General features: G+C 39.5%; 2 protein-coding genes across 2 annotated transcripts in view; both read left to right on the plus strand.

Annotated features, from left to right (window-relative positions):
* Positions 1-13,111, plus strand: part of Ptpn22 (protein tyrosine phosphatase, non-receptor type 22) — a 54,540-nt gene extending 41,429 nt beyond the window's left edge. Inside the window, exons 16-20 of the mRNA XM_013354683.2 lie at positions 2,566-2,640; positions 3,143-3,258; positions 4,873-4,903; positions 10,388-10,465; positions 12,821-13,111. Of these exons, the coding sequence (XP_013210137.1) occupies positions 2,566-2,640; positions 3,143-3,258; positions 4,873-4,903; positions 10,388-10,465; positions 12,821-12,885 (365 nt within the window). The 3' untranslated portion in view covers positions 12,886-13,111. The remainder of the gene's footprint in view (positions 1-2,565; positions 2,641-3,142; positions 3,259-4,872; positions 4,904-10,387; positions 10,466-12,820) is intronic.
* Positions 13,112-15,455: 2,344 nt separating this feature from the next.
* Positions 15,456-22,350, plus strand: part of Rsbn1 (round spermatid basic protein 1) — a 51,257-nt gene continuing 44,362 nt past the window's right edge. The window contains exon 1 of the mRNA XM_005369752.3: positions 15,456-16,158. Coding sequence (XP_005369809.1) covers positions 15,456-16,158 — 703 coding nt within the window. The remainder of the gene's footprint in view (positions 16,159-22,350) is intronic.

Consider the following 22,350-nt stretch of genomic DNA (forward strand, 5'->3'; position numbering starts at 1 on the left):
GGGGGGGGGGGGGGGGGGGGGGGGCAGGGAGGAAAAGAGGGAAGGAGCTGGAGGGGAGAGTCTCACTGGGCCTGGCCTGGGCTTTTGAAACCTTGAAGTCCAGTCCTACGGATCCACTACCTCCAACAAAGCCACACCCCCCTCAATAAGGCCACACCTCCTAATCCATCCTAAACAGTTCTTCAACTGGGGACTAAGGATGTAAATATATGAACATATGGAAGGTCACCCATTCAAACACAGGCAAAGCGCTCATATCCATAAAATATTGTTAAAAACACTATTCTTTAAATTGTTGATTTTCTCATTTGTAAAATGGAGTTGATGTGTGCGCGCGCGCGTGTGTGTGTGTGTGTGTGTGTGAACTGAGATAATGCATTTAAAGCTTTTTAGCACAATGTCACCAAATAGACCTCATTAAATATCTTCCAAGTGTTAGGATAAGCAGAATATGTAGGAAAAATCACTACTATTTTTTTGAGACAAGTTTAGCCATGCAGCAGCTCAGGTGGTCTTAAACTTTGTCCTCCTGCCTCAGCCTACAAAGGGCTAGAAATACAAGTGTCCACTACCATGTCCAGCTTAAAAGTCCTACTTAATGCTTATACTGAAGTTAGCTGGATAAAATTAATACTTGTGTCGGATCATTGATTGATTATCTGTGTGACACTAATTCGAATCAACAGGATTGATGGTGTTACTGGAGTGGTTAGGAAAGGCTTTACTCAGCAGAAAAACGATCTTCAAGAATTTAGGGAAAAAAAAGAATTACGGAAGTAATGACAAGCCTAATATGACTCAAAAAAAATAACATGCAAAGAAATCATGAGTAGGTTATTTGTTTTACAGTGCTGAGATCAAATTCAGGGCTTCATACATGTTAGGTAAATGTTCTACCACTGAGCTACTCCCCCAGCTGGTGGCTAGGTTATTCTCATTGCAACAGAGGTTCAGCTTTAAAATACAGAAGACAAATTTAGATGAAGTGCAGTAAGGTTTTGAAGCTTGTCAGAAGAAATATCCAGAATGTAAAAATCTATGAAGACAGTGAGGTGGTAGACCAAGCCTCCATCTCACAGAGCATCACAAGGCCAGCCCCTCCTACCCTGTCTGGACTAGAGGACTCTAGGAACCCCTCTTACACATGGCATAGAACCTACGAGAGCCAGAGGGCAGTGAGAACTTCATTTTTAAGTCAGTATAGCTGTGCCGGCAATTTTACTCCCTAACTGTCTCAAGCTTTTGTTGTTACGATTTATCATGATGGACTGGACCCTGAAATTATGAGCCAAAATAAACCCTTTCTCTGTTAAAAGCAAGCAAGCAAGCAAATTAGTGGTTTCCAGGGCTAGGGGCAAAGGAGAGGAGGGAGAGAGGCATGGTGTCTAGCTTCTAGCATGTAGCACCATTATATTGATAAGTTGTCCTGATAGTATCTGATTTCCAGATTACATTGTTTTTCTCCAGCTATCTCAGAAATGGCTTTTCAGCCGGACATTTGAGTGGTGACATACGCCTTTGACCCCAGCACTTTAGAGGATCTCTCTGTGAGTTACAGAACAGCCTAGTCTACATAGTGCACTCCAGGACAGCTAGGACCACATAGTAAAACTGTCTTAAAAAAAGTCTTTTTATAGTCAGCTTACTTGAATCTAGAGTCAAACAAAATCTACATATCGCATTTTTGTTTCTTTTAATATCTGTAACAGTTCTTCCTTTTTGCAATTTCTAACAGTGTTCATTTGCTGAAGAGAATCGATTACTGGTCCTTCATGACCAATAATTGTATTCCCATGACTAATTTAACATGTTCCTTTATCCACTAAACCTACCTGTAAAATAAACTAGATCAGAACCTTGTTAAAATCAGTTCCCAGCTTCTTTGGAAGAATACATCTGTGAGTTCGTGTTTGATGAATCATGGGCTCCTTGGTCAACAAAGCAGGCCTACACTTTTGAGGTCATCGTTCAGATAATTCCTTTTACATGGTGTGACAGTCCGTTCCATGGTTGCTATGTCCACCCCAGGAGATGGAGACCCTGGAGGGCAGTAAATGTTGTAAATCTTTGTGGCAGCTGGACAAGGGGGCACACACCTGCAATCCTATCGTCACACCCTTTTTGGTGGCAGGCCTCCAGGCACACCTGATTTGGCTAGCCTTTAGACACACTTGTGAGGAACTATCTTGATTAGATTGAGAAAAGATGACCCACCCCCCAGGAGTGCCTGGACTGAATAACAAGACCTCCAGCTGAGTGGAAACAGCACTCCGGCACTCCCTACCTTCTGATCATGTGTGCATTGTGACCAGCTGAGCTTGAGCCCCGCCCCAAGACTACCCCCCTTGAATTTATATACACTGGACCTGTGAGTCAACACAAACAACTCCTTTCCTTAAGTTGCTCTCCCCAGGTGTGTTGTCATAGCGACAGGAAAAGTAACTAAGGCAGTGGTTGCACGCTAAAATGGACTGAGAGCAAAAATTACATGGACACAAAACATGTTCTGACCTGACTTTTAATTGGTGGATTTCTTTGCTTTGCTATATACTTTCTTCATTACAGATCTACATCAGGATGATTCTCCACCTCCACTCCCAGAAAGAACTCTGGAGTCCTTCTTTCTTGCTGATGAAGACTGTAAGTTGGCATTACTTTCCAAAAAAAAAATATATATATATAAAATGGAATGTTGAAAGGTTTAAAATAAGTGTGGTGGTGCGTGCCTGTAATCTCAGTCCTTGAGACGTGAAGACAAGAGCATCAGGAGCTCAAGGTCATCCTTAGCCATATTGTTTAAGGTCAGCCTAAGCTGTTTGAGATGCTGTCTCCTAAAAACATAGACAAGGCTGGGTATGGTGATGGGCTAGGGAGCAGAGGCAGATCTCTGAGTTTTTTAGACCCTGCCTAAAAGGAGCCAAAACAACAAAGTTAAATACAATAAGTCCTACATGGGAAGGTACAAAGAATGAGTAAATAAAAGAATAAAATTTAAAGCCTACAATATATAATGAAAATGATACCTAAGAAGGTGAAACATATAGGCCATGCCTGAATATACACCCATATTTAAGTCATAGGCTTTAGAAAATAAACAACATTTTTCTTTCTTTCCTCTTTCCTTTTTTTTTTTTTTTTTAAGGTTTGCAGGTCCAACCCATAGAAACTTACTCTACTAGTTATCCTGAAACCACAGAGAACTCAACAGCTTCTACACAAACATCGAAGACCCCTGGAAAAGGTTTCACAAGGAGCAAAGTAAGACCAGAGATTTAGAAAACAACCCAGAGTTTCCCTTACTACATACAGGTTTCCCCTCCATAGCATTAAGACTGCAAATTATATTAAGCACCTTTTTTTAAAATTTATTTATTATGTATACACATGCCAGAAGAGGGCACGAGATCTTATTATAGATGGTTGTGAGCCACCATGTGGTTTCTGGAAATTGAACTCAGGAATTCTGGAAGAGCAGTCAGTGCTCTTACCCTCTGAGCCATCTTTCCAGCCCTTAAGCACCTTTATTAAACTGAGTTTTGATCTCAGTCAAAATTAATAGAAAGCAAATCTATGCAACAAATGAGAGTTATCACAGTTACATGTTAGAATATTAAAATAAATGTATTATCTACAGAGAAAGTTCAGGACTAGGTCAACATATGTGTAGGGATTTAGTACATTATGGTGTGTCTCAAATTAAGGGATAAAGATGGATAGTTTCATAATTGTTAGTGGTTGAGAGTGTAGCTCAGTTAGTAGACTGCTTGCCTAAGGCATGCCTGAAACTTGGAGTTTGACCCAGGGTGGTGCATACCTGTAATCCTCAAATCCCAATATTTGGGAGGTGGAGATAGGAGGACCAGAAGCTCAAGGCAGGGATACATGACACCACGTCTCAGGAAAATTTTTGGTCTAAATAAGTAATAATGTAGAAAAATAGGATCTACAATTCATATCAACACCAGGATAAAGTCTAGATAGCTAAAAGATTTAAAAGTTAAAATGTATAATATACATAAACCTACTAAACAGAACTGGAGCGATACTCAGAGATTAAGAGCACTGACTGCTCTTCCAGAGGACCTGAGTTCAGTTCTCAACACCCACATGGAGGATCTTAACTGTCTCTAACTCCAGTTCCAGAGGATCTGATGCCAGGCATATACATGGTGCATAGACATACATGTAGGCAAACATATATACACATAAAATAATAAATCAATCTAATTTAAAAAAAATTTAAATGAGATGAAAAATAGCCTCCCCAAAGGACTCAATAATAACTATTTTAAAACTCCTAAGTTACAAGAGTACTTTTTGATAAGATAATTTTGTAACTCTGGAGTATGATTGGCCTTTGTAACTGTAACACTCCAGAGGCATTAAGGAAAAAGATACACACTTTCCACTAGATGAAACAAAAAGTGTCTGCATAGTGAAGGAAAGTTACTTAAAAGTCAAAGCTAAAGACCAAATTGGAGAGAAAAATGCCTGTAACTGGCACTGTAGGCAGGGCTATTTGTCTAATATATGATGAATTGCTAGAAATCCATAAGTATAAAGTAAAAATGGGCAAAAAACAACCCAGAGGCTGTTGTCTGCTCTGGAATACTCCCAGTAAAAGGAGAGAAGGCCTGTCATTGTGACCCTAGCATTGTTTCTAGATATTACCATGATACATATGGTAAAAATAGCAAGATAGAACCAAGTGGTAATTTTGTACTGAATTAAGATGTAAGATGGGAAAAATCATTGCATTTTCATGGCTATTATTCAGGAAAGTAGTTCTGTTAAGTCTGTATTTTTAGTTGACTGAAGCATTTTGAACTTTATAAGGAAACATTAACTTTCCCCTTTTCTTCACTTTTATAGAGTTTAAAGATTTTCAGAAATATGAAAAAAAGTAAGTTCATTTGTACTTATTTTTTCAAATGTATCCAAAACTTCTGAAATTACACAATTTTTGGTATAATCACCCTATGAAAGAAGTTAACATCATTCCCAAACAGAACTGTGGGCTCCAGCAGCCTAATGTTGGGAAGGGGTTTCTGTTTACAGACAGAATGATAAATACTACAATGTTTGGAATTTTCTACCCATACCAAGATGCTTAGATATAAATGTTATTTAGAACTCCTAGCAGTCTAACCTGAGATTCATTTTCTTTGAACACAGTAACAGCAAAGCATATTGTGAAACAAATGTGTTGGTTTAATGAAACAAGGAAAGCATTGACGCAGTTCCATTTTTACATGGATTACCAGCAGTAAAAGTCTGTTGCTTACTATTTTGCTGTATTGTAATGAAAATAAAAACCCACGAGCTCTTTAAACTCTTTGAATTCTCTTAGACATCTTATTTACAATTACGAGGTCTATAAAACATGATGATATGACTCTTAGAAATTTGATCCACACGGTTAGTCAGGAAGGGCTAAATTGTTGATATTATTCTGATACAATAGGGAGGGACAAAGAACACCAAGGAAACTTGGAAAGCAAACCTCACGTAGATAGTTGGGTGCTACTTTACCCTTCTAGGCTTGTCCTTTATTTTTTCATCCATAAAGTTTATAACCCCAATAGTCTGCCATCATTACCATCATACTTGACCTCTGAGATCATCTTTTAAACACTACAGCTAACGTCTGGTTGGGAAATATACCTTTCCCCCTAGAATTAGTCAAGAATGACTTTAACATTTCAAAAGGAAATTACGGTAACTGGGGAAGTGATGTAGACAAAGACGAACGAGGGACTGACTTGTACAGTCAGCTGGAGTTTATTCGATCAGCTTCTTTAGGAAACACTTTTCTTTCTCTAGATATAACACTATTTTGGGGAGATCAAAGAAACAGTAACTTCAGGTAGATTTATGTTGGCAGATCTTTGGGATGTGGTAGAAGACTGAGCCTTCTTTTTTATGTAAAAAATCCTCTAAATATAGGCTAGCCTGTATTTTTGTTTTTCAGCTACTTTGAATCTATATTCTTTGGCTGCTAAGAACTGTATCAAGTCCTCAAATTGACCCTGGAGTTTAGACCTGCATGAGCTTAGACTTGTATACCTGTCCTCCACCCCTTCCAAATACTCAGGACTGAAGAATTCCCTATGTTCTTTCCCAATCTGGATCTCTCATTGGTCTGACGTTAAGTTTTTAATGAAAATAGCATTTTTATCTGTTACTTTAAGCTAGCATTTCTGGCTGCTTTTTTCTTTATTTCTATGAATATTTTTTGAATGCCTGCTATAGGCCAGATATTGTGAAAGGCACCTGGTGTATGGTGGTCAACAATATAATACTGGCTGGCTCTTAGGATTTTGTGCAACTTAAGTCTAGTGAGGGATTCAAAAATTAAGCAAGTGAGGTCGCAAGCACATATAATAACATGATGGATGCCATTAAAGGAAACAAGAGTAATGAGAGAATGAAAAAAATAAGGTCATTTTACTACTCTGTTCTTTGGGGCAGGGGTCTGACACCCAGCTCCCAAATCAATCATATGGAGTTTTATTCTTTCTCAGTCTTATTATTGCTCAGCCTTAGCTTCGCTTGTTTCTTGCCAGCTTTTCTTAAATTATCCTGTCTATCTTTTGCCTCGGGGCTTTCATCTTTCCACACACCTTTCTTTACTTCTTACTCTCTGGCTTTCTGTGTAGTGGGGTAACTGGCCCCTGAAGTCCTCTTTTTCTTCTTCTTTTTGCTCCCCTTTCTCTTTTCCTCCTTCTATTTATTCTCTCTGCCTTCCAGGTCTGCCTATTCTCCCTCCTGCCTATTGGCCGGCTATTCAGCCCTTTATTAGACCAATCAAATGTTTTAGACAGGCAAAGTAACACAGCTTCATGGGGTTAAACAAATGTAACATAAAGGAATACATCTTTGCATCATTAAACAAATGTAACACATCAGCCTAAACAAATGTAACACATCTTAACTGATATTCTACAATAGTAGGGTGAGGCTGGAAAGACAGGAGAGAAGTAGTTACATTCTTGCTGGTCTTGCTAAGTAGGGTTTAAATTCAATGAGACACCATAAGAGGGTTTAGACCGAGATGCTATGCAATCTGTTTTTATCCTGGTTGCTGTATGGAGAGTGGAGTAGAGGTGACAAAAATGGAACTTGCCAACCATGATGCCCAGTGATCCCCACTTTGAGCAGAAAAAAATTTCAAGTAAATTTTGTTACTCTGTGTATGTGCGCATGTGCTGGTGATACATGCATGCATCATGGGGTGGGGGCACATGCCTCAACTTGTTCAGAGGACAACTTTGTAGAGTTGGTATTTCCCTTCGACCTTTACATGAGTTCCAGGGAACAAGTTCAGGTCCTCAGACTTACAAGGCAAACTCCTTCACCAGATGAGCCCTAGTGAGACACTGTAATTGCTTAGAAATACTACAGTTGCAACTCATAGAATGTCTAGTTAAGGCTAACTGGAGCATAAGCAAAACTAACCGTCTTGTAAGTAAGAATTCAAGTTATTCATGAAGTAGTTAGCTTCTCATTCCATATTGCTTTTTGTCATTCTTGTATATGTATTTGTGTTTGCCTGTGTACACACATCTACGCACTTGTGTGGTCTGAGGTTGATGTCAGGCATCGTCCTCAGTCATGTATCTACCTTACTTTTGAGGTAGGATCTTTCCCTGAATTTAGAGTTTACCAATTAACTATATTAGCTGGTCAGCAAGCCCCAAGGATCCTGCTGTCTTTATTTCCCACTTGCTGGGATTATAGGCACATGATTGCCATGTCTTGCTTTTTGCCTGGGTGTTGGATATCTGAACACAATGCCTCATGGTAGGTAGCTCATCAAGCACTTAACCAAATGAGCCATCCCTCTACCCCAGCTTTGTTTCATTTATAAGCTTATTCATAGGCAGATTTTTTTTTTTTACCATGTGGTTTCAGGCTTCTGATGGAAAAAAATAGGTTCTTCCTGGTTGCTTAAGCAACAGCCTGATGACTAGTGAAAATTGGTCTGATGTTGGACTGGTTCATTTGCCTCTGCCTGAATCAACTCTTACCAGTATATTTAACATCCCTATTAGGCAGGATAATGTGTCTTATATTTAGCCACATAGTTATATATGGTCACTGATTATTCAGTAATGAGATAAGACCTAACCATCTTGTGTGACCATGCCAATGTGCCAACAATGGAAGTCAGCCCAACTTATTAGTCATTTCATTCTTCTGTAAGTAGAAATAGGTCCACTTGATGAGTGGAAACTGAAAATTGAGGAGGAAGTAAAGGGGAAAATTAAGCTGTTTTATCTGGAGAATACACATTGAGAAGGCAGCATAAAATAACTTGAGACAAGTCACAGGTAAAATAACAGTTCCCTCTAATATACATTTGGTGAATCTTTACTGCCTTTGTTAAAAAATAAATAAAAAGAGAGAAAAGAGAAAAGAAAGAGTAATTTTTGGCCTGGAGAGACGGCTCAGTGGTTAAGAGCATTGCCTGCTCTTCCAAAGGTCCTGAGTTCAATTCCCAGCAACCACATGGTGGTCCACAACCACCTGTAATGAGGTCTGGTGCTCTCTTCTGGCCTGCAGGCATACACACAGACAAAATATTGTATACATAATAAATAAATAATTTTTTCAAAAAAAAAAAGAAAGAGTAATCTTCTTTGGGACAAATCTGTTCTCTCAGTTCACACGTAGAGATTATTACCGTTCTTTCCCACCCGTCTTCACCCACTGTGCTCCTGGCTAGCCTCAGTTCCCAGCCCAGGTCTTGACACACAGTACTAAGTATGCACTCAATTGGAAACAACTGAAATCTACTGTGTGTTCTAGTATCCTCCACAAAGGAAGTGTTCTAGAAGCCTAATATTACATATTTATGTGTAAATACATACATGTAGTTCTCACATTGCATTTTGAAATGTTAAGAATAAGCAAAAGAGAATATGTAGTAATTTCTCCTTACTTATAAGTTGTTTTGGAGAAAGTTTCCAAAAACCTGAGAAATCTTTATTTCTGTAAGACAGGCACATATAAAATGTAGATCCAGTTTTACAGAATTCCTTTTAAAACTTGGTAGAAACTGGTACATATTTACATTAAGGTGTTAGGAACACACACACCTTTTTAGGCCTACACATATTAAATACAACAGCAAACCAAACAACATAACAATGACTTTGGGAGGCTATGGCCTGAGCTTAGAATCATCTATGCGAAAAAATTTGCTGGAAGGAAAGAAATTTAGGAGTAGAGTAGAGGACAATGTAAGAGAAAGCTCAGCTCGCCACAGACGAGCTCGTGTGAGATGGGGAAAACACTATGAACTCGTGTGAGATGGGCAAAGCACACTATGAACTCGTGTGAGATGGGCAAAGCACACTATGAACTCGTGTGAGATGGGGAAAGCACACTATAAACTCGTGTGAGATGGGGAAAGCACACTATGAACTGATCAGAGGACAAAGATCAACTTCAAAGCCGAATGTGAATTTTTTTTTTGGGCCACAAATTCTATTAGTTCTTAATAAATACCCAGAGTCAGAATTAGAATTCCCGCTATAGGCCACCAACCAGATTCCAAATCATGACACAGAGACTTGTCATTAGTTATGAATGCTTGGTCTTATCTTAGCTCTTGTTTTTAATCCATTTCTCTTTATCTATGTTTTGCCTCAGGGCTTTTAACCTTTCTTTCATTCTATATACCTTGCTTTCCTGTTTCCTCCTTGTCTGACTAGCTGCTGCCTGGATTCCGGCCCCAATTGTCTCCCTCTCTTTCTACCCCATCCTCTCATTCCTCGGGCCTAGATTTCTTCTCTTGCTTATTCTCTCTGCCCACCAGTCTTGCCTGTCCCTCTATTGCCTAACTATTAGCCATTCAGCTTTTTATTAGACCAATCATGCACCTTAGACTGGCAAGGTGCAATAGCAACACATCTCTCCATAATTAGCAAATTCAGTGTAATCAAATGCAGTGTAATCAAATGCAACCCCTTTACATAGAGTAATATCCCACACCACCATTCCTTTCACACATTTTCTTACATTTTGTGTCCTGTTATATAATCTGTTTGCAAATAAAGTAAATCTTGTTTGGCATGGTTATTCTGGCCTGTAATCTCTGTAGTTGGGACACTGAGGCAGGAGTACCACCACAAGTTCAAGGCCAGCCTGGGTTACATAATGAGTTCAGGCATATAGACTGAGAGCTTCCCCCTCCGTATCTTAATTATAATATAAAAATATAATTTCAACCATTTAGAACATGTTTAATATGATACTGATATATTTATTTTGGAGTATTGCTTGGGAGGAAATGTTTAATTTCAATAATCATGCAAGCAAATAAATGGTAATCTAAATCTGTTGTCATTCATTACCCAACATAATTTTCTTCTGATTACAGGTGTTTGTAATTCTTCCCCACCAAGCAAGCCAGCAGAATGTGTTAAGCCAAAAAATTCCAGCTCCTTTCTGAATTTTGGTATGTGTATTATTTTATAGAATAGTTTAAAATGTATATAAATTGGTGTTGGAGAGATGGCTCAGTGAATTAAGAGTACTGGATACTCTTTCAGAGGACCCAGGTTCAATTAATTTTAAGGTGGTTCACAACTGTCTTTAACTCCAGTTCCAGAGGAGCTGGTGATGCCCTCTGTTGGTCTCTGAAGGCACTGCAAACATGGTGCACAGACATACATGGAAGCAAAACACCAATACATGCAAAATAAATTAATTCTAAAGATTGTAGAAAGATCAGAAAATATAATACTGCTAGGTAGATACACAATTGCCCCAATATAATTTTATTTCAGAGGAAGAATCAGAAAACGAGGGAGCAATCTCTGTCATTATAGTCCTTGTCTAATTTGAGAAAATACTTACTAGAAACTCTATGACTCTATAGTTATGCTCTAGAGTTAAAACTATAAAATTTTTATATAAAAAAGTTTATAAAATTCAGTCTCCATTTCTTTAACTCAATATTTCACTTGTTACTATTTAAAAGTGAAGATTTGTATAAAATTAGTTAAAAACATTCATATGGAACATTGTATGAACTATGAAAAAAATGCAACTTTGCCTTGATTACAAAAGTTTTCTGCTTTCTCCTTTTCCCTGAATCCCTTGAGTGATGTATAGACCATCTGACTTTACATTGCTGTGGCGCTGGTATAAAACCTTACCTGCATCCATGTTGCTTCTTCTCAAACATGCCTAGATTTCATTCAACAGTTTGTGTACTGGAAAGCAACACTTATATTTATTTTCCCTTTAATAATGGCAATATAAGTTGTAAGATCATGTTATTAAAATAGTTCAGCTGCTCTGATGATGCACACCTGTAATTGCAGCATATGGTAAGTTGAGGCAGGAGGATCATGACTTCAGGGCCAGGCTGGGCTTGCATTTCTATCTCAGTTTTTCCCCTAAGTTGAAATAAAAAAAAGCATGTGTTAACTTTTCCTGAATTGACCCATATAGAGAAAACAGCAGTGCAGATCTGTTCTAAAGTGTTAACAACTGGATAGCAAATCAGGTCAAATATAGGCATTTGAAATTTTAGTTGTTCTAAGTAGTCACATTTCCTGTCCTCAGCCCTCTTTCCTGTATACTGGGCTACAGTTAAGGTGCTTGTGCTAAGGAGATGGTTTTGATGTGTGAACTATTTAACCTGAATATTTTTCCTTCTCTTTTATCTTCAGTGGAGTAACATGTATATGAAATCGGATGTGTACACCTCTTTCCAACATTTAAAATCACTAGTTAACAAACATCTTCTTTCAGGTTTCTTTCAACTTTGTCATACAGTGTGTGTGTGTGTGTGTGTGTGTGTGTGTGTGTGTGTGTGTGTGTTGCTATGTATTTCAGGTTGGCCTTGAACTTGTGATCCTCCTATTTTAACCTCCTATGTGTTTGGATTACAGGCAGTTGCCACCATATCTAGCCTACTCTAGTTTTGTTTTTAGACTTAAATTTAGTCACATATGTAAATAGTTACTAGGAAAGGTGATGACATTAAATATTCTGAATATTTTAATGTTTCACTTTCTGCTCTCACTTTAAGTTTCAAACCCTTCTATTTTTCAATTTAAGGCACCAAAGTTGCCAAGTGTCAGATGCTTTGAAAATCTACCACAATGAAAGGAAAAGACAAATAAATGTCACCAGTCTGAATTTCTTTCTGAAAACACCTACTAATAGCCTTTATTTTATGTGAAACTTTTTCTTATTCTTTTTTTGGAGGTAAGGGAAGTGCATTTCAGGAAGTAAAGTAATTAAAACTTATTTAACAACTATTTCTTTCAGGATTGTTTTATATTTTCCAAGTTTTGGAAACATATTTTAGTAGACTCAGAAATTTCTGTGGCTGCATAGATATAGAACTTGATTTGATAACAGCACATAAATAAGTGCTTAATTTTATAAAAGTGAAATTTGTCATCCATGGTGGGTGAATAAAAGAGATAAACAGTGCTATGTATTCAGTTATTGAAGGCTACTATAATCATGGTTCTTCATACAATTATTACCATTAGTTAATTGTAAATGGTCTAAATTTAAATATTAGTAGTATTTGGGTTGGAGGTGTGGCCCAGTGGCAGAGTAATTGCCTTAGCATATGACAAGGCCATTAGTTTGATCTCTAGTATAGCAAAAAGAATATTCTATTTAATTTAAATTTTAATTACTATAGTGCCTTTCCAGTCTATTATTAAATTGATCAAAGAGGGTGTTTAACTTTTTCAATGATGTATTCTAAAATCCAAGTATTCATTTCCACATTTCCACATAAAAGTACTTATTTTCATTCAATTTTTTTTTTTTTTGTCTCCAGGTTTTGGAAATCGTTTTTCAAAACCCAAAGGACCAAGGAACCCACCATCAACTTGGAATATTTAATACACCACTGAATTTATAAGAATATTGGCTGCATATGTTCCTACAAATAAAACTACTAGAATACTGCTATAATATTATTATTATTAATAATATCAATAATGAAGATATAGTGTGTTAATAGCTTTCAAAAGGGAAGCTATATGTAAAAAACTTCCAACAACCTTGTGTTTTCATATTTTTGACATTTAGTTGGGAACTGTCAATAAAGTTTACCATGTTTCAAGCTGGATTTATTTTTCGCTTTTGGAAGTTATTTTATTTTATAATTTATTTTTATTTCATATGCATTTGTGTTTTGCCTGCATGTATATCTGTGTGAAGACGTCAGATCCCCTGAAACTAGAGTTACAGGTAGTTATGAGCTGCCTGCCATGTGGGTGCTTGGAGTTGAACCTGGATCCTCCGAAGAGCAGCCAATGGTCTTAACTGCTGAAAATCTCTCCAGTTCCGCTGTTTTACTTTCTCCGGATATGTAAATTTTTGTTTTGAGATGATGTCTTTTTATGTTAATTTGACTCTTTAAGGCAATCTTCCTGTCACAGCCTCTGGAGGGCTAAGATTATTAAAGGCACACATCAAGCCCTGCACAAGCATTCATTTTAATATAGGCCTGTAAGAATTTGATATTAACTAAAGTTCTCTTTATAAAATATCTTTATGTGTACAAGTTACAAGTGTTTTTTGCCTGCATGTATGGATATATACCACCTATGTGTAGTGCACACCAAGGCCAGGAGAGGGAGTTGGATCCCCTTGAACTGGAATTACAGGTGGTACTTGCTTAGTGGGTTCTGAGAACTGAACCAGCGTCCTTTGCAGGGTTGTAAGTGCTCATAACCGTCTGAGCCGTCTCCCCAACCCTTCTACATTGCTTTAATAGCAAACTTCTTCTTTTTTAATAGACAAGGTCTTGCTATGCAGCCTGGCCTCAAACTAATGGTTCTCCTACTTCAACCTGAAGAATGCTGGCATTACAGGTGTGCTCCATCGTGACTGCCTAAAGGTTTTATTTAAAAAAACAAAAGAAAAACAAAACAAAACACTCTTGCCTTGTGTTTGCAGCACAAAATTACTGCTGTGGCAATGACTGTTCCCAGGGTATTATTTTTGTCTAAATGGAGTATACCTCCCCCACCTTCCCAAATGTGGAAAAGAAATATTAAAGAGAATGATGTACAAATAATGGCAGTGATCATTTTTATATTGCTATAACGGTGTACAACTATATTCCACATTAAGTTTTTTCCAATTCTACAAAAATAATCGACAGCAGTTACTTTTCGCTAGCACTTTAAACTTTAAAATTATTTTGAATTCTTTTTAGATAGTGTTTTCTTCATAGAAAAGGCCCCATATAAACCTGTACAGTTTATGTTCATAATTATTTAAAGGTACTGGTAGTTTGAAAATGTATTTCTGCAGGACTATGGATTCTTCCAATTTCAAATCTACATTTACACAGTAAATAAGTTAATGGATATTGTTTTAAAAGATTCACTTTACTTTCCCATTCAATTGGATATTTTTACTTAAGAAAATACAACCTAGCAATAAATAGTGTTATTTGTGCTTTAATACTTTTCGTTAGGAAAGTGAATGCTAGGACTAACTGAAAGGTATTGTTACTTGCTCATTGCAGTACAACGCATACCCAGTAGGTGTTTAAGAACGCTATTTTAAGCTATAACTTTTATTGCAGAAGTTCATTTTGTCTAAGTTACTTCTCTGGGAACTAGTGTTAAACCATAGTGCTTCTTACATGCTTAGTATATCATGGTAGCCAATTATCAAATCAAATTTCTGAGGAAACACTATTTCCTGACGAACAGGGACGATTTTTTTAAGTGTTGTCGGCTTGACAAAGCTTTTCCACATTTGCAAATTTGTACTTATGGCTTGAAAAAAATTAAACGATTTCTATAGAGAACTTTTCGTTAAGTATAGTTGTATGTTCAACATAAATACTGGATTCTACCTTTTCAAGCACATAGGGAAATCTGACTCTGGCAAGGTGGTGGCTGCGCTCAGGGCACTCCTAGCACCTGCCTTAAGCCTGCAGCTGTAACCACAGCAATGCCACTGAAAACGCTCCTATTTTCCCCCTGAATAGCAACCCCGCTAAACTTTACAACAAAATCGTCATTTTACACGTTCCGAAATTCTTCTTCTCGTCGTTTGTCAAGGGTAAAAGCTGGAGATTCTTTTACCTCACAAAGGCTAGAAGAGAAATACGAAATTGAAAAGTCACTATGGAGACCACCTACTCCGGGCAAGATGAAGAAGGAACACTGCAAGAGGACCGCCTGAACACACCGCCAGACCCTGAAAGCTATTAACATTGTTTGGGCCGTTAGGGCGGTTGGCGGTAACTCGCCGGCCGGCGGCAGTTGCGTCGCACCCCGAAGCGTGCCTGGGCGCACGCTCCTTCTCTGCTCCTCCACTCAGAGAGCCGGGCACACTGCGGGCGGTGGAACTACAACTCCCGCCAGGCCTTGCGCGTCCAGGGCGCTTTACAATAGAAGCTCGGTTGGCGAGGTCTGCAGAGAGGTGCCGGAACTGTCGTTTCCGGCATGTTCTGCTCTACGAGAAGGACGGAGCCGTGGAGGGCGGAGGAGAGACTCCAATGCCCAGCGGGCCCTGCGCGGGCGACGCTTGCGCGAATCGCGGACGGGGGGGCGGTCGGGACATTTAAATGTGTGTTTGTGGGTGAAATGGCTGCGCAGGTCGGAGCGGTTCGCGTAGTACGGGCGGTGGCGGCGCAGGAGGAGCTGGACAAAGAAGGGAAGGAGAAACCCCATGTTGGGGTCTCCCCGCGGGGAGTGAAGCGGCAACGCCGGGCGAGCAGCGGGGGTTCTCAGGAGAAGCGGGGGCGGCCGAGCCAGGACCCCCCTCTCGCTCCCCCTCATCGGCGGCGTCGCAGCCGCCAACATCCCGGGCCGCTGCCTCCAACGAATGCCGCCCCAACCGTCCCGGGCCCTGTTGAACCTCTGCTCCTGCCGCCTCCGCCGCCACCGTCGCTGGCGCCCGCCGGGCCCGCTATCGCTGCCCCGCTGCCGGCCCCGGGTACCTCGGCCCTCTTCACCTTCTCGCCTCTGACGGTGAGCGCGGCCGGGCCCAAGCATAAGGGCCACAAGGAGCGGCACAAGCACCATCACCACCGCAGCTCCGATGGTGACCCTGGCGCCTGCGTTCCGGGCGATCTCAAGCACAAGGACAAGCAGGAAAACGGCGAGAGGAGCGGAGGGGTGCCTCTGATCAAGGCCCCCAAGAGAGGTGAGAGCAGGCGAAGCGCCTGGGGTCGGGCTCTTGATCTTGGTGCCCGTATCCCGCCCCTTTAGGACTGAAAGACGCCGCTCTACTCCCCTGAGCCCACTGGAGTGGACTCCGGATTGCAGACGGTTGCCACAGTTTGACCTACTTGAGGCTTCTCTGTGAGGCCAAGCTGTCAGTTTCCATCCCCGTTTGCAGTCCCCCGGAGCCTTTGCAACGTTTATTTTCAAATTCGGTAGGGTTTCCGCGCCGCGCGGTGCTTGGCATCGGATTAGTAGGTGGGGTACTAAAACCAGCCTTACTGAAGTAAACGTTTGTCACTGATAGTCCCTTCTTGTTTTCGTTCTTTGAAATCTTTAGTTTTTCTCATGCCCGGCACCAAAATATTCACAGGTTTGATTCTGGGCTCTGAGTTTGAATTCTCAAAGAGGTTACACAACTCTTAGCTTCAGCGAGGTTAAAAAAAAATCACTTATGGTATTTCTTTTTCAGCTGGACAAGGTAAAAATAGCTAAAAAAAATTAATATTAGCCTTTTTAGTTCTTAGTATGGCATAGGATTGGTCCGAGGCAGGTTTTTATTGCCCTCTGAATCTTAGAAAGTAGACCCACCATTTCTCTGCAGAGAAGGAAGCGTGCAGTAGGATGTAGATGCAGATTCTAGTTCTGTTTCATTCTGCCCGAGCACTGTTTGAGAATCTCTGCAATTTCAGCAGTCCTTAAAGGTATTTCACATAGAAGACACAGGACTAAGTGTGGTTTTGAGAGAAATTAGGTTAGCCAAAATTGGTGTCTACTAGTGCCAGATCCTTGTAGCATCTGTTTATATTCTTCGTGGAAGAAATGAAGTGTACTTTTGGTCATGTCGGATTTATACTTTGTATATGATATTTATAACTTGTAATATTCGTAATCTTAGTAATACTAGCACCTTAATATGTGTTTGAGTACTGGGACCCCTTCAGTTACTACATGTTAGTGAACTAGTCTTTAAACCTGAGATTTTGAGTATCTTGCATTTTTTTTCCCCATATATTTGGTCTTAGTGCTAACCAGTGTGTGTGTGTGTGTGTGTGTGTGTATGTGTGCGTTTAGGTGTAAATAATAAGTTTTCATTGGACAGAACAGCATCTTTTTCCTTCGGTGGTGTCCAGATATTCTCAGGAAGTAGAGCTGTGGCAGGCTGACCGGTGTGCCAGTTTCCAATCTACAACTATTTTGCATATTAGAGTAGCTTATTTTTTTGCCCTTATTTCCCCACTCCATGGTGTGTGTCCAGACATAGCTACAGGGAATTTTGAATAATCATTTCTTTTAAATTTGTGTTGCAGGAGAGAACACCAGGGCCCAAAATAAAGAAGAGACTTCACCTACATGGTCTCATTACTAAAGATGAAATTTAAATTAAAAAAAAAAATCATAGAACCCAGGCTCCTAAATGTTAGTTCAAGCTTCATCTCTGGTCTGGCCAGCTTTGCTTTCCCTTGCTTCCTTTTTTTCTCTACCTCTTTGCTTACCTTTTCCTTGTGCTTTGAGATTCTCGTTCTGGTGGCAGTCAGGCTGACTAGAAAGTATCAGTCTCTCTTTATGGGGGAAGGTGGTGCTGACATGTGTAGTAATTCACAGTGTGCCTCTCTGAAGACTGTACAGGCCCTGTGTTCTTTTACAATCAGACAAAACAAGTCTCTAATACTGCTGGGTAGACTTTCCTCAGATGATGTAACTGTTCTATATCTGTGCTGTCCAATATGGTAGCCATATGTGACACTTCAGCAGATTTGTGATGTAGCTGTGTGACTGAAAAACTGAAATTTTATTCTAATTTATAACTTGTTGTGTACATGGCTGCTATGTTGGACTGCACAGCTTTTTGCCAATTCGTGAAGAAAAGAAATGGGTTAAAATCAGGCCATTTGAACATTATTCATTTTGGTTTGGATGTAATTGAATTACATACCCAAACTCTATATATTCTGGAGGAAGCAGGGCCCTCTAGTCAGATGTGCTGGAGTGGTCTCAGTATCTGAAACGCACTGGCACTTTAAGAGCTCTGAGCTCGTGCTGAGAAGAAATTGGCTGAACATTGTTTATTACAAGCCTCTGGACCAATACTTGTAAATATCAGTATGTTTAGTTTTGGTACCCTCAGCTTCAGAAGGGATGACTTTGGAAGTAAATTTTGGTTCTAGTATTTACTGTGTGATTAGGATCGAATTAATCTTCTCTTTAACCCTAGTGTTCCTGTTTGTAAAATGGGGTTGGGTATACTCCATTCATATGGTTGTTACAGGGATGAAGAGGGGGCAGTGTATGGAAAGCACTTAAAATAGGGCTTGGCTCATGGAAGGCAGTTAAAGCTGGCTTTTATTTTTACTACTTGGTCCTGTAAACAGCTCTAATAAAGTAGATTGTTGTTTACAGAAAAATCTCATCCTTTTGTGTATGCTAAGATTTTTAGGAATTGTCTAGTTACTTTGAAATAATTATAAATTGCAAAAAATACCATAGAGAAGTCCATTTCCTTTTCCAGCTTACTTCAGTGGTTGTGTCTTACATAACTATTGTATAATATTAACACCAGGAAATTGACATTGGCACAATGTATCATTTTATCATATGTAGATTAGTGTAACCACCACTGTAAACAAGGCACAAAACTCTCTAGAAAGAGCTCTCATGAACATTCCTTTTGCAGCATTAGGCAGTGTCTCCTTACCTTCTCTCCTGTTTCTGACCAGTAAGAATCGCTAGTCTGTTCTCTATCTTTGTAATGTTGTATGTATGTACAATGAGAATATGATGTACTTGGGGTCTTTTGAAGGTAGCCTGTAAACTCAGCATGAGATCATCCATGTGTCAATGGCTCACACTTTTTCCGTCCTGGATAGTATTCTCAGCAAGGGTATACAATGATTTCTTGGATTTAAGGGTATTTGGTGTCTAGTTTGGCACTACTAGAAATAGAGCTTCCCTTTCAGAGTTTTTTTTTTCCCCATTCAGAAGCAAATTTTTATTTCTTTGAGGAATGTTCTTATTAGGTCATGTGGTTAAGTATATATTTAGGGGTTGTTTGTTTATTTTCTTTTTGGTTATTTTTTTTTTATCAGGTTGTCATACAGTTTTTTTATGCCGTGTTTTTTTTCCAAAAAGGGAGCATTCGCTAGATAAACAATCACTGGAACACCTGTAATTGAAAGCTTATTGTTCTTGCATTGAATTTCTCTTGCGCCTTTGTGAAATTACTTGTGCAGATGATGTCTTGGTTTGCTTTCTGTTTCTATGATAAACATCATGACCGTAACAACATAGGAAGGAAAGAGTTTACTTCACAGGTTGTCATAGTCCATCAGGAAAGGAAGTCAGGAGCAGGAACTCAAGGCAGGAACCAGGATGCAGGAACTGAAGCAGACCCCCGAAGGAATGCTGCTAGCTTGCTCTATTTGTTTTCTTCTATCATGATCACCTGCCCAGGTTTGGTACTCTCCAGGCCATCTCACATCAATCATTAATCAAAAAGATGTCCCACAGACTTTCAGTCTGATGGAGGCATTTTCTCAATTGAGGTTCCCGCTCCCCATGTGGCTCTAGTGTATGCCAGATTGACAAAGCTAACCAGCACAACTGAAAGTTTCAGGCCAGCATGGGTTACAGAGCAAGTTCCCAGCCAGCTATGTTGGTAGAGAGCTTGCCTAACTTGCAAAGCCCTGGGTTCAGTTCCCAGCACTGCCCCAACCTGGGTGTGGTAGCACTGGTTGTAATTCCAGCACCTAAAAGGTGGAGGTAGGAGGGTCAGAGGTTTGGGTCATTCTTTCCCACATGAGAACTTGAAGCTGGCCTGGACCCTGAGACATTGTCTCAGAACAAAACAAAAATCAGTTCTTCTGCCTCTTATTTTACAAGTTACTAAGATTGGTTTTCATGTTTCAGATTATGGGAAAAACCTAACACATGAAAAGCATGTGGGATGTAAATTCTATGTCCACAGATAAAGTTTTATTGGAATACAACTGTCTATACCAGTTTTTCATTATAGTAGCAGAGTAGGAGTAGTTGAGGCAGAGACCATATGCCCACAAAGCCTGCTGTGTTCTTTTCTGACTCGAGACATGGAACATGACTAAGAGACCTGCACATCAGCCCAGTAGTTCTCAGTCCAAATTCACGGATAGGCTAATTTCAGATATTACCACTTCAGACACCTGGCATGACTCATAATAGTTAGAAGAAAAACTTGGCATGTGAGTGGGACGTAAAATGATTTTCAGAGGTGAAGTAACATGCTTGAAATTTTCTAATGGTGGAACTGAACACTGGGCTCCTAAGAAAAAACACCTCAGGGTCCACTTCACTCTTTCTGTTCTGTTTGCTGGCTAATGCTTTATAAAGAAATATTAAAAGATTTGCTCTGTCTTGTAAGCAGTGTGCTTCAGACTACCTAAATAGCTCCCTGTATCCTTTTTTATCCTTTTTACCTGATCTTAATTTTTCTCTCTCATTTGTTATTGTTCATAGAAGCATAGACCAAAGATATTCCATCAAAATTAATAGTTTCTTTTTAATTGTTCTTGGTTAATAAGTATGATCTTAATTTATTAAGGAAAGAATAGGAAGATGATTGCCTGCTCTCAACTCCATTATCATCAAACCCTAGACTTGCTCTTCTATGAGTCTTCATAGTCAGCTTTTCTGTTTTCCAGTTTTGACCCCCTTAAGTGCTATCATGTGGAAGTCTTCTGTGCTACCCAAAAGATACTGGGTGTGATGTCACATTTCTGTGATCCCAGCATTTGGGAGACTGACTAAGCATTGCTAGTTGTAACAGGACCCTGTCTCAGAAAAATAGAACGATATCGATAGAAACATGTGATTTGTTTTTGTAGTAGAAATGGAGAATTATTGGGATTGTATTGAGTGTGTGTATATATATACACACATACATACACACGTGCGCTTGCACACACATACACAGTCTCAGTTGTCAGGAACTTCAGGAAATGCTTTTTCCTATCCACCAGAGAGGAAAATATTCTTGTCAGTAAGGCATGAAAACTTCTGTATAGCATAATAATGCCATCTTTGTGATCATGAATTGTAAAGGCATTATATGTAGTGAATACAGTAATATTTTTCTATATTGGGACCTCATACAGGCTAGCATCTAAAGTCCATTAATTGTAATTAATGGATAATAACTGGATAATCTTAGATAATAATCTGCCAGAGTGTTTAGGGAGAGGTGGATAGGAGAGGTGGAAAGGAAGAAAGTATACTGTATTGTAGTGGAAGACTGAATTTTGGAGTTAGGTGGATCTGAAATTTGACTGTCAGCAAATTTATGACCTAATAAAAGTTACATCTTGTTTCAGATTCTGCTTCAATCTTTGAAAAAGAATTTCTGTGTCTTCTGGACTGAAATTTTGGATTAAAATGAGATAACGAATAAGGTCCTAATAGACATTTTTAGTGAGTCATCTATTTTTCCCTCAGACTTTCTCCAATTTTGTGTTTCATTTGTGGTATACTATCCCATACACTGGGTCAATAATTTCTAGATTTAATCTGATATCCCAGAGTTCTTGACAAGTATTTAAAGGAATGTTATTCAACCCTTATGATGCAGATTCATTCTCTTTAAATTCTCTTTAACCCTTGCAATGACATCTAACATGAGTGTTAATACTGTTTTAAGGCAAGAAAACAAAGGTTTGGGGGTTTCTGGGTTTGTCCAGAGACTAATAAGCATCAGAGCTGAGATAGGAATCTCAGTCTTCACTGTGAAGCATCCCGATGGGCTATAGCCCAGGCTAGCTTTGACCCCACAACTCTCCTACCTTACTGTGGGTTCTGGATTACAGGGCACATAAATATCCAGCTTCAGCTTGTTCTGTATGTGTTTGCGTGTTCATGGTCTTACTGGTATGGTACGCATGTGGAGGCCAGAGTTCTGTCTCAGGAGTCACTCTTCATGGAACTTGCCCTTTGTTTTAAGACAGTCTCTCCCAGGGCCTTGGCTCATCTGTTAGATGGACTGGCCAGTGAGCTCCAGGGATTCTCCCCAGTGTTGGGGTTCCAACCACTTTACTATGGTTGGCTTTTTGAGGTGCTTGTCGGGGATTGAACTCAGGTCCTCATACATGTGTACAAGTCCTTCACCAGCAGAGCTATTGCTTGTCGGGGATTGAACTCAGGTCCTCAT

The sequence above is a fragment of the Microtus ochrogaster genome, unplaced genomic scaffold (assembly GCF_000317375.1).
Source record: "Microtus ochrogaster isolate Prairie Vole_2 unplaced genomic scaffold, MicOch1.0 UNK60, whole genome shotgun sequence".
Taxonomy (NCBI): Eukaryota; Metazoa; Chordata; class Mammalia; order Rodentia; family Cricetidae; genus Microtus; species Microtus ochrogaster.